The sequence below is a fragment of the Mesoplodon bidens genome (assembly GCF_964165515.1).
Source record: "Mesoplodon bidens genome assembly, chromosome: 16".
Lineage (NCBI taxonomy): Eukaryota > Metazoa > Chordata > Mammalia > Artiodactyla > Ziphiidae > Mesoplodon > Mesoplodon bidens.
The window spans coordinates 56,810,369-56,822,770 of record NC_138173.1 but is presented as its reverse complement, the minus strand read 5'-3'; the positions used below and the strand labels follow the sequence as shown (position 1 = coordinate 56,822,770).

Sequence of the window (12,402 nt, the reverse complement as noted above, 5' to 3'; positions counted from 1 at the left end):
GTTCAGGGAAAGTAAAACAAAGATAGCCTTTTCCTAGATAGTTATTTATGCTACCCTAGATATTTATTTATTTATAGTTGTGCTGTGTATTTCTGTCAGTGCAGCCCATAGAGGTTAATTCTATTTCAAACATCTGGCAGGATCCTGCCTGCCAATTGCGGAAGAGAATTATTTGGTCTGTTTTGTAGCCTTCCAGCATCTTTCTGTAATACTTTTCTTGCCTTTCAGTGATTTTTACTTCTCGCCTGTATGCTCTATTTCACCTTCCTCTCTAATCCAAGAGGTCCGCCATAGAAAAGCATCTTTAGGAACCTCAGATTACATAATGACAACTGATTAGACAAGTCTCAGTAATGGCTTCTAGAGATCTCTGTGTAAAAACTCCAAAAGAGGGCTTCCCTGGTGGCGCAGTGGTTGAGAGTCCGCCTGCCGATGCAGGGGACGCGGGTTCGTGCCCCGGTCCGGGAAGATCCCACATGCCGCGGAGCGGCTGGGCCCGTGAGCCATAGCCTCTGGGCCTGCGCGTCCGGAGCCTGTGCTCCGCAACGTGAGAGGCCCTCGTAACGCAAAAAAAAAACAACAAAAAAACACAAAACTCCAAAAGATAACAGGATTACTGAGTTGCTTGAGGATGGTTTTTAGTGTGTGACTGTAGAACTGTATTTCAAGGTACGTTTGTAACATAGCAGGATACAATTTGTGCTAAGTGTATTTTTATAACATAACATTTTTGCTAGAGACCAGCTTTCCCCCAAAATGTGTATTCTTCTCAAATGGAGAAAGGTTACCTCTCTGTTGGGATCACCACTCCTTGCCTTTAGAACAGTCTTAGCTTACTAGCTCCGGTCATATCACCTGGTCGGTAAAGGAGTGTATATTCTCTTGGGAATTACTAATCTAAATCACAGAGTTGTTTAGATGAAGCCTCCATCCAGCTTCCCACGTGATGGACTTCCTGGTCTTGGTAGGACAAGGGTAAAAGTGACAATCTGTTGGGTGTCCTGCTGGGGTTTCCTTGGGACTTTCGGTCTGTCATTTTTACTCTCCCTGCATGGTGTGTCTTTGGTGATCTCAGTGCGGTCTGTGCTACTGTTTGTCTGCCCCTGAACTGAATTGATTACTGCTTCACATCTTGCCTCCTTCCCAGCTTCCCCCTACATGTGCACAGAGGAGTGGAAGTTCCCTGAGAACCAAGACCACATTTGGCTTGTTCTCCATTGCATCTCAGTGCTTGTTACTCGTTTTTGGATCTTAGCCCGTTTGAGAATTTAGTGAAAGCTTTACACCCTCTCTCCACAAAAGTGCATATTTGTATGGTTTTGGGAAAAGGAGATTGTAACAGGAAGAGTAACATGGCCTCATTAAAAACAAGCCACAAGGATCAAGCCTCAGATTTATTGTGGTGGCTATGCAGGTTTCTGCTTGTTGATTTTCTCAGCATAGACCTCTTTATTCCTTACCTCATAAAAATAAGTTTGCATGAAGCTGAGTGTGTAGGGGAAGAGATGGGGGTAAGAAAGGGTTGGATGGAGAGTGTGGTTACAAGTCCTTCTCTTCCTATGATATAAATAATCCATAGGAAATTATTTGCTCTTCCTAACCTTTTCTTTAACTCCTGTCACTACCCATTCTTGCCAGCTTTCCCTTCTTTGCGTTGCAGTTAAGGATACTCTTAAAAGATTTGTGTCCTTCAGGCTTTCTTCTTACAGGACCTTTGATACTGATTTTCTAATCCAAATTGTCCTGATGTTTGAAGGTAAAGGGCACTATCTTGCGGCAGTTGAGGCTGCGGGAGTGGATCACCCCACTAAGTGATGGGTGGCGCATTAGAAAGCTATTTGCTCTATTGAGCTGAGTTTAGCTCCGTCACTTGGGTGGGCAGTATTTCCAGTAACCTTTACTCAGTCAGTGCCTTGTGTAAGGGGGCACTGCTGCTCACCCTTCCTTCCCATTTCCACCCGTATTCTCAGTACAGTTTCTAAAGTCCCCTGTTGGGGAGGGGGCAGGGAGCTTACTTCCTTTCTTTGGAAGAGTTACAAATGCAATCAGGAGATAGAAACTTATATAGCACAATGCAGCTATTTTGTTATATACCCAGTAATAATAGAACACCCAAGATTACCTTTTCTCGAAATCTAATTTCTGTAGCTTGTCTCTTTCTTTATTGACTCTGTTCTTTATTGTACTGAAAATAATTAGCTTATAGTTTTAGTATCTAAGGAGTATTTTTTCCTTTTGTAATCCTTTTTCATGGTAGACTGTTTTTTGATCATATTCATATTTGTACCTAAACTTTCCTTTGACTCAGATAAATACCATAACCTCTAGATTATAAATAGCATTTCTGAATGATAGGTGATGGTGAAAACCCACTGAGCTCTTCTTGAGGTTATTCAGTGCACCAAGCTCTTGTTGCTAAGGCTTTCATTTATCCTCTTTACTACTTCATGAAGTCGATACTGTTTTTATTCCCATCTTACAATGGCAGACACCTAGGCTGAGACAATTTGTCACAGGTCACACAACTAATATGTGTTAAAGATGGTGTCTTAGTCAGCTTGGGCTGCCATAACAAAATACCATAGACTGGATGGTTTAAACAACTGGATGGTTTAAACAACAGGAATTTATTTTTCAGTTTTGGAGACTGGAAGTTCAAGGTCAAGGTGCCAGCAGGGTTGATGTCTAGTGAAGGCTGTCTCCTTGGGTTGTGGCTACCTTCTCACTGTGTCTTCACACAGCCTGATTGCTCAGTACTGCCTATGGATGGAGAGAGGAAGCAAGCCCTGAGGTGTCTCTACTTATAAAGGCACATACTCCATTGTGAGGGCCCTACTCTTATGACCTCAACTAAAACTAGTTACTTCCCAAAGACCCTATCCCCAGATAGCATCACATTGGGGGTCAAACTTTTAGCCTAAGAACTTGGGGAGGGTCACAGTTCAGTCCATAGCAGATGGTATTCAGACCAGGTTGGCTACTTCAGATTCTGAATAGTGTGGTACCATATTCTGTTCTCTGCTCCCACAGTTTAGGAGCTCCGGTATCCAGATTATTTGGTGACCATGTTAAATGTAATAAGTTGGCCAGCAAAAGAAAATGCTGTTGATACTTGTGTACGTACTCCTATAGTATTGTATGTATTGCATACTTCTTTTGCTGAAAACCATGGAAAAGAAGGGTAAGAATAAATAAGAAAACAAAAATCATCTATGATCCCACTCCCCGGAGAACTGTTGCCATTACCATTTTAGCATATTTCTTTCTAGTTTTTCTCTTTCGGAGGAGGGAGCAACCTAGGTTACTCACATACTCTGCTTTTCTTCCTCCTCTTGGCATCTCACGAGCATTTTCCCAGTTAAAATTTTTAGAAACATTCTAAATGATTTTTGCCTTGGAGAAAACAGATTTGAGAGCTCCTAAGAAAGGAGAGGACTATATGCGCTGAGTGTGGGAGAAGGTGGACAAGATTGATGACTCAGGGCCTCTCACTGAGGGAGAAAACAGTTAGTAGGCATGGAGGGTGGGATTGATAAAGTCAGTGTATACTTTTACCGAGTGCTTTACCTATGGAACTCGCGCCGAAAAATGCTTGTTAAGCAAACAGCCATCTGGACTGGAGGTAAGTTTTTTAAATTGCCATCATCATATGGTTGGAAGTTGAAACCACCATTTTCTAGGTGGGGAAGTTGAGGTTCAGAGAGATAAATGTGTTAATTGGCCACCAGCTCCTATTGAAGAGGGGGTACCTTTAAAGCTCCCGTCACTGTAACTTTTATCAGGCTCCCAGCACAGGTGATACTCAGTAAGTGGTTTCAGAATGAACAGTGCTTGTATGCTGCAAACAGTTCTTCCAAAAAATGATCATTTGTTCTCTATTTTGAATATTTAGTGCTCACTACTGATGCATCCCATTCTGTGTTTTGAACAGCCTGAGTTTGATAGGTAGTTTCTTACAGGATGAAACTATTAATTCATTTTGGTAGCCCTTTCTCCTTTTATTCCCCTGCTGCTGCTGCTTCTTGTAACTTGTACAAACTGTTTTCTGTGTTAAGACTCATGAACCATTCTCTCCTTGTTTTCCTTTAAAAACCTAGATTTATAAAAAAGGTAAATCAGTTGTGATTGTTTTATTAGAGAAATGCTTTTGCTTCTCAAAAAACTGTACAATAGTTTTCCTTTGAGACCCCACATGAAAATTTCATTTTAGGCTTAAGAACTAGATAAAAGTCTTACCTACTTTGGGATCTTATGTTTTTCTCCCTTTGGATAATATAAATTACCATGTTTCCCTTTTTGATTTGATTGCCAGAGCCCAGAACTAAATTTGTGTGTTTTAACCTAAATATCTGTGGCTTGCTTCACTTTGTTCAGGTCTCTGCCTCACCTTCAGTTTCCACCTTCTTTAATCTAATTTATACTTTGCCTAGATGTGATTTTACTGGTTATGCTTTTTAATGCGCGCTACTTCATGTCCTTTGTGGACGTGGTAAGATGGAGATGGATTGATTTATCCATCTATAATTTCCTAATAATTGTGACCATTCTCTAGTACATTAACAACAATTAGGTTTCTGAAATACTTCTTTTAGTACCTAACTTTGTGCCAGCATTAAACAAGTACTTGATATACAGCTGTAAATATGACAAGGGCATTACCTGTCCTCATGAAAGAGCATGAAATATATATTTTTCTAAACCCAGAGATTCTCATTTGGTCTTCTAACATACTGTGCTCCTAATTGTAGCAAGTGGTAGCAGTGGTCAGTAGGTTATTCTTTAAGTGAGAATTCTTCATGGTGATAGGTAAGGAAAGGGGGTCTATATCCCCTTGCTCCCATCAAAGTGAATTTACTTTGTGTGTGTAAACAGATCTCAAGTGACATACAATTAACTTAGTTGCTGTTCTCTGTCATTCACTTATGTGCATCTGTTTTCATGACCAAGGACATAAATGTATATATATTTTAAAAATGCTCGTAACCTCAAAGAAATAGGATTTCTTGGCTGTGTTTCATGATTTGGTTAAGAAGATACAATATGAATTTGTTGCAGGATATACACAGTATTTTCTGTGAAGAATCCAGTTTATTTCATAGGAGACTTCTTGAGATACATTAAAACCTCTAAAAAACCCTGATTTCCAATAATTTTCAAAGCTCTTACTAGTTTTAAAAGATAGAGTAGGGCCTCCCTGGTGGCGCAGTGGTTGAGAGTCCGCCTGCCGATGCAGGGGATACGGGTTCGTGCCCCGGTCTGGGAGGATCCCATATGCCGCGGAGCGGCTGGGCCCGTGAGCCATGGCCGCTGGGCCTGCGCGTCCGGAGCCTGTGCTCCGCAACGGGAGAGGCCACAACAGTGAGAGGCCCGCATACCGCAAAAAGAAAAAAAAAAAAAAAAAAAGATAGAGTAGCACACACATCCTCTTTCCTTATTCCCAGCTTGGCATACAGAAGAAATTACTTGTCAGAATTCATAAACACTTTAAAGAAGAAATTAAACCACCCAGGACAAATGAACACTTTAAAAACATTTCTTTTTAAGATTAAGAAAGGCAGTATTTTTGTTATTTCTTTTTAAATAGAACAGGTTAATATCTAGGTAGAGTAGAATTTATATTGGACTCTATATTTCTCTATATTGTGAGAAATTGAACTCTTACCATAGTTCTTAAGCAGTCCCAGCGTGGCCTTAATAACAGGTGTATTATTTGGGAGGGGAAAAAGGATGAATACGTAATGCAGACTGGGTGAAGAGAATATGGAAGTTTGAAGAAATATGTACTCTACAGTTCTCTCTACCCGAAGTAGACTCTTATTTAATTCTTTTTTCAAATGCACATTCTGTTTGCTTAAATCTACATCTGCTCCTAGCTTTGAGCATTGCCTGAAACGTATGTGTGGCTTGGCAGAAAGTCTGATATGAAGAGGAAAGCACAGAATAGTTCGTCTTGTTAAACAGTGAGGCAGAGCCTTCACAGTCCATAGCCTGTCCGCATTCACCGTGTCTCGTGGTGCTGCTGGGAAGGAGGGTTGTGATAAGTTTCTTCAAAGCCCTCCTTAGGTTAGCCCTAATGCTAGAACAGATATATTTGGATGCATTCCACTTTCCTGTTATGTTTGTTGTTATCATTGATTTGTTTCAGCGTTGTGGGGTTTTGTTTGTTTGTTTGCCTTTAAAGCCCTTTGCATCTCTTGGTTGAGCTTAGTTTGTTTCTTTGTTTCAAGAGCATGTCCAACTACATCTGGTCTCTCTTTGTTCCTTTTCTTGATCTGTTTGTGCAGGTCATCTTTGATCGGGTCCAGGGCTTAGTTTCAAATAGTAACATAGAATGCATTGTTTTAGGAGTTTGATTACATGTTTGTGATAATTTCAACTTTGACATTTAAAAATCTTGGAAGGTGGTTTTATCACTTAAAATCTTACTGATAGTGCTAAATTACTCGTTAATTTAGTGATCAAACATGCACAAGCTGTGGTTTCTGAAAACCTAGAAATTGTGTATTTCTGCTCTCTGTTATGCTTTATTGATTCAGAAATAATTCACTCTACACTTTACTAATAAAGAAGAGATGAGATTCTGTAAATGGATGGTTGCCTGGGCTTCGGAGTCAGAAAGTCTAAAGTCCAATTGAGTCCTGCCACTTTACAAGCTGTGGTAAACAGCTTTTCTAAAAGGATTTCAGTAATCGTGATTAGCTCATTGGAGTTATTGTGAGGAATAAAGTCAGATAACATATGTAGACCACTTAGCAGGAAGTGTGACATAATAAGTGCTCACTAAGTGCTAGTTTCTTTCCTGGTGCTTTAGTCTTGTCCTTTTCCTCCAGGCTATATCTATGTATATTTTTAATAAGATTTTATTATAATATATTTTTAAATGATTTGGATTTGTTTGATACAATATCAAAGTAGTCAAATAAGACAATAGATCCATTGAATTGTTTTTAATTTTTAAAATTTAAATTAGTTTATTACTTGGTCCTTTAATTATTCCCCAATAATACATCAATAACACTCCCCGCCGGCCCCCGCCCTGCGAATCTGCCAGACAGATAGTTTTAGAGTACGCTTCAGCTTCAGTTTTCTACTTCAGCTCATCTCAGCCTGGCCAAACTGTGGTAATTCTTTGTTCCTGTTGTTTGGCAATAAATTACATTTCATTGAGGGCTCACTTAAAATAATAAAATAAAGATGGTTTTTGAAATGAAGGTGAGGAATTGGAGGTGAAAAGAATGCTGATTAATTATTGTGCTGAACTGAAAAGCTTCGAATTCATTGTCCTTCCCGGTGATCTTAAGGAGAACTCGTATCTCAAACTCTTGTTCGATTGTTTGCCAGTGTGTGAGTCCAGATACAGCATTTAAATATAAGGCAGCATAGTATTTTCACTGTTTTCATATTTGGAGATAAAACGAGAGAAAGCCCAGCAAATGTGGTGGGTTTTTGAAAGGAGTAGTTATTGGGCAGCCTGCCTCAGTTAAGACTGTTTAGCTCTAGGCAGTTTAAAATTGACTGTTTTGCAAAGAGCGTATCTGGAAAAAGTGAATGTGAACACACTGGTGCCAGATTGCGGGCAGATACTCGGTGTTGTAAACCAGGCTCTCCTTTGCTTGGGAGCGGCTTAAGCAATGAAGGCAATTGTAGAGGTTGAAGAGATTTATAAAACTTCACCTCATTTTTATAATCCTTCCAAATTTTGTAGCACCACCTCAGTTGCATCTAAGTGTAGCTTTTGTATTAGTAATTTGAGTTGGCTTGGTAGTAACTACCAATTTGTCTTCGAAATTCATTTGCTGTGCACTGTTTCTCCTCAGTCAGTCGGCAGGGGGTTTGCTTTTTAAACTAACAACGTTTAAAATGTTCTTTCCTAAACTTCTCACTACACAATTCTGAGCCTTTCTACTGAATATTATCATATTTTAAAGTAATCCCCTTCTCCCCAAAAGTTTTCCCTTGCTATTCATCTTTGGAAAGTTCTCCAGAAATATTTAGCCATTAACGCAGAAGTTAATATCGTTGGTTGAAATTGCCACTTGGGCTTCTGTTAAATACGAGAACTTTAGAACAAAAATGAAAGTATCTCTAACCCTGAGCCAACTCCTCAGAGTTGCCAGTAAATGCTTGTCTCTTATTTCATTGATCTGCATTAACTCAACTATAGGGAGGTGTGGCACTTTATATCAAGGAACTTTGGTTTTCTTTTCCTCCTCCTTTCTCTTTTGTTTCTTTTGCTGTAATTCTCTTCCTTCTCAGAGATAGGAGTGAACCTTATCTGTCTAACCACATCTTTTCTACCCAGCGGTGGGTGGTGGCGGTGGGTGGTGGCAGGGAGGGGGTAGGTGAGGATGGCTGGGAATGAGAAGGAAATAGCACCAGTCCCTACTCCCCAGAGCCTGCGGGCTGGGACACACGTCAGTCCTCACAGTCCTTTCCAGATAGCACGAGCCCTTCCCCTTTCTGTTTACCCGGTGTCCTAGCTAAACTGGGTCTCTTGTTTGTGCCTCACCTGCCCACCCCCAGTATCCCTCCCCTCTACCTCCAGCATAACTCCTGAGAGGGACTAGACTAGCAGAGCCACTAAAGCAGTGGCATTTGCCTGGGAGATTAGAATCTGGAATGAACGTTCCTTATTTCCTGTGTAAAGTTTACTGGCATGTCACTGTATCACAACTTTTTTTTCCTTGTCAGGGGGTAAATGGGTGTCAGCTGGTGTGGCAGCTCAGCTCAGTTGATTGATGGGCGTGTTGGGAGCACAGTTTTGAGACAGGTTAGTGGGACAGTCTGCTGTGCATTTCTTATCCCCACGTAGGTTTACCGGGAAGCTTTTGTAGGGTTTGATTTTGTACTTTTTGAGAACTTGGGTTGGAGGAGGTGGAAAAACTGTGAAAGGAGACAAGGGTCACATGTCTGTGTTAACACTAGAGCAAGGACATAGACCTAAAAGACGGCAGAGATAAAAATTCACTTGGCTGTTTCTGAGTTGTCTCTTGCTTGCATATAATAGAACAAATATGACTTCCTTAAAAAATTTTTTTTTATTAAATCGAAGTAACCTCTTTAAACTGTGCATTTATTGGAGCCTCATATGTGTAGTTCCAGCAAGGACTGGGCCTCAGTGCACCCCAACTTCACTTTGGATCTCTAGCACCCTTACCCTCACCTTTTCAAGGATCACTTGTAGTCTTTTTAGATCCTTTCTTTCTCTGATACCTCCAAGAGGACATTCATTTAAAAAAATTTTTTTAAGTTGTGTTTTTTAACTTAAAAAATAGGGGTGGTAAGTCTAAACCTAGATGAAGAATGACCTGAAGTTTCACATATTTTTTGTGTGTGTAATGGTGAAATTCCAGTTCATTGTAGATTTTCAAAAGCAATTTTATTAACTCACCTGTCATTGCTCTTAACCATTGCTCTTAGATTTGTATTTTCATCCTATGAAAACTCTTATGACCTTAAAAATAAATTTTTATTAAAGCCTCGTAAAATCTTGTATGTCATGATTTTCTAAGCTGTAGAAGAGGAAAATAGAAGTGCTCCCCCCACCTCCAACCTCGCCCATAATATAGAGGTTTATTTCTTCGTCTCTCAATCCCCAGAAATAAATACATTGGCATTTATTACAATGGTAGTTCCGAGGGCGACAGGCTTCATTCATGGGCTTAGTCTTTAGTCTCTTCTCTGGCTGAGAGAAACACTTCATTTTCCTCCTTATCGTTACCAAGGGGCTGCAAAGATAGGTAAGACTCTGGATGAAGAAGGAATCTGGAGGTTTGCTACTGATTGTAAAGTTTTCTACTTCATGCATCCTGAAAGTGCTATTATAAAATCTGTTGTATTCAGGCTGTTTGACTTAGTAAGATAACAGAATATTTTTCATAGGAAAGCACTTTTATTTTAATTATTAATGCATGCTACCTGCTTTAGTTTATAGAAAAATCATTACTTGTAATTAGCATATCCAGTGAACAGTGTGTGGAATCGTTGCATTTTGACTGGGATGAGCTCTCAGATCTTTTTGGAGATGGGAAAACTGAGCATCAGAGAAGGACAGCGAGATGCCCCACGGCAGAAATCTCAGAGCCGACACGAGAACCTAGATTGCTAGATTCTGGGTCTTTTCTTCTTTTCTACTATTGCCAGTTGGTAGAATCTGTCTTCTGCTTATATTATAGCTAAATTGTACATTGACAGATGTTTTAGAAGTACCAGTCTTAAAAAACTCATCCTATAAAATCGTGTTTGTACTGTCAGTTGCTTGGTAATTGCTCCCCATCTCCTCTTTCCTGTCCCTTTAAAATAAATATTAAATTTAGTTCTGGCTCCTGTTTTACTGGTGATATTAGAATTTTTCACTCGTAAGTTACATTTGATTAAATTTTACTAGCCAAATCAGTGATTTTCCTTTAAAAGAGTTATGAAATTTTAAAGCAGAAAGAGACAATAGTGATGGTTCTATCCCAGTTTTATGTGGTTGATAGGAATCTGTTAAACTGGCTAGGAAGGGGCATATCTTACATGCTAGAGAGCGAAAAAATTAAGCTAAAAGATAATCGATTCAAGATTACCATGTTCATTTTATACTGCTGCTTCTTGAAGCCATCATATTGTATATAAAAAGAAAACTTCAAAAAACACATAATTCTTGAGCAGTTGATGAGTTGGCTGCCATCTTTTATCATAAGAAATATAACCTTCCTTGGAATAAGCAGATTTATACTTTCTTAACCTAGTAACAAGTGTTGAAAAGACCGTGTCCATCTGGGGGAAGGTTCTTCTATACTTTATGATCCTGAATTTTGTTTGCTTTGTAAAACCGTAGTGCTCTAACCAAGGAAATGAGAGACATTTAACTTTACTTTTGCTAAAACCTGATTAAGAGTTTTGAAAATGAAATGGTTAGATTTTGAGTTAAGCAAATATGTTTACTCAACACAGTCATGCATTTTTATTATAATAGAAATAGCTTGAATATTATGTTAACTATGAAATTTTCTCCTGTTTTACATATTTGCTATTCATTATTGGGCTATATTGCTTTTTAGAATGCATTACTATAGTGTCTGCACCCATTTTTCTATTAATACGGCTTTGAGTTAATAATATACGTTATAGTCATTAATTTGACATGTAAAAGTCATCCAACTGTTTCATTCTGTACATGGTGATTAAAATATAACTATTCTAATGAAAAAAAAATACTGTTGATTACTTAACACAAAGGAACACACAGACAAGAAAAAAGAATTCCTTTCTAAATTTAGCACATGCAGCAGGGGGCACCAGTTGAAGGCAAAAATGAATTCTTATATTTTTAATCAGCTACAGCTTGTGTCCTGTTCATACTTAAATAATGTGGTAGTTAATTGTTTTCCTGTTGGTTTTCTTGATGGTTTTAACTTCTCAGTTCTAAAAACTGTGTTGAAGACGTTGATAGCTACTCTCAACTTATTAATTCAAACATAACTTCTTACAACCAACCAATTTAGTAATTACACAGATTTTTTCCTTAAAAGTGGAGACACATTTAATAAATAATTACTTGTTTGGAATAAGGCATTATTATTACATTTTTAATACTGTTTCTACAAAATGTGTTTTTGTTAATGAGAAAAAGAATGCCCTGATGATTTGAAAGCTTAATTTGTTTTCTTTGTATGTGAAGCGAATGAATTTAAAATCTGGAAACCTGTTCCCTTTAGCTAATAAATAGTTGTGTAGAAATTTGTTTCCAAAAAGGCTTGTTTTTTAATATGGGTAATGTCATTAAATAGTTTTTCTTTTGTCCCCCTTGTCCCCATCATCTAGTGCAATATCAGATGGAAATGATGCGGAGCCTTCGCCATGTAAACATTGACCATCTCCACGTGGGCTGGTACCAGTCCACATACTACGGCTCGTTCGTCACCCGGGCGCTTCTGGATTCTCAGTTCAGTTACCAGCATGCCATTGAAGAATCTGTCGTTCTCATTTACGGTTAGTAGGAGTTCCCTTTATTATTCTTTTCTTCCCTTAATATTAGTACTACTACTATTTTTGCTTTCTGTCTTTTCGCCTCTAAGAGCAGCCTGGCAGGCCTTCTCAAGTAAATACCAACCCTGTTTCTGCAGCAGCCTCAGCAGCAGCTAAGTCTAGACAGGGTTTCCTTCTTTCTGTTTATTTTTCTTGCTATCAGAGCCCTGATGTGTACATTTTGGAATGCTGGAGTAGCTGCTTCATTTTTATTCCTCCATCTCCCCTCCCTCATTTGAAGGGGCTGGTGGAACTAGACCAGATGTCTAACAAACCCCGATTGCTAGAGTGTCTGGCTCTGTACGTGACTGACCAATCATAACACAGTGTGCCAAGTTTTTTTTTATACCTCTGACAGCAGCGTACAAAACCTGGACTGTTTCTTAGCAC

General features: G+C 39.0%; 1 protein-coding gene across 1 annotated transcript in view; it reads left to right on the top strand.

Moving 5' to 3' along the window:
• Window positions 1–12,402, top strand: part of EIF3H (eukaryotic translation initiation factor 3 subunit H) — an 87,758-nt gene that overhangs the window by 61,323 nt on the left and 14,033 nt on the right. The window contains exon 3 of the mRNA XM_081258767.1: window positions 11,809–11,976. Coding sequence (XP_081114893.1) covers window positions 11,809–11,976 — 168 coding nt within the window. The remainder of the gene's footprint in view (window positions 1–11,808; window positions 11,977–12,402) is intronic.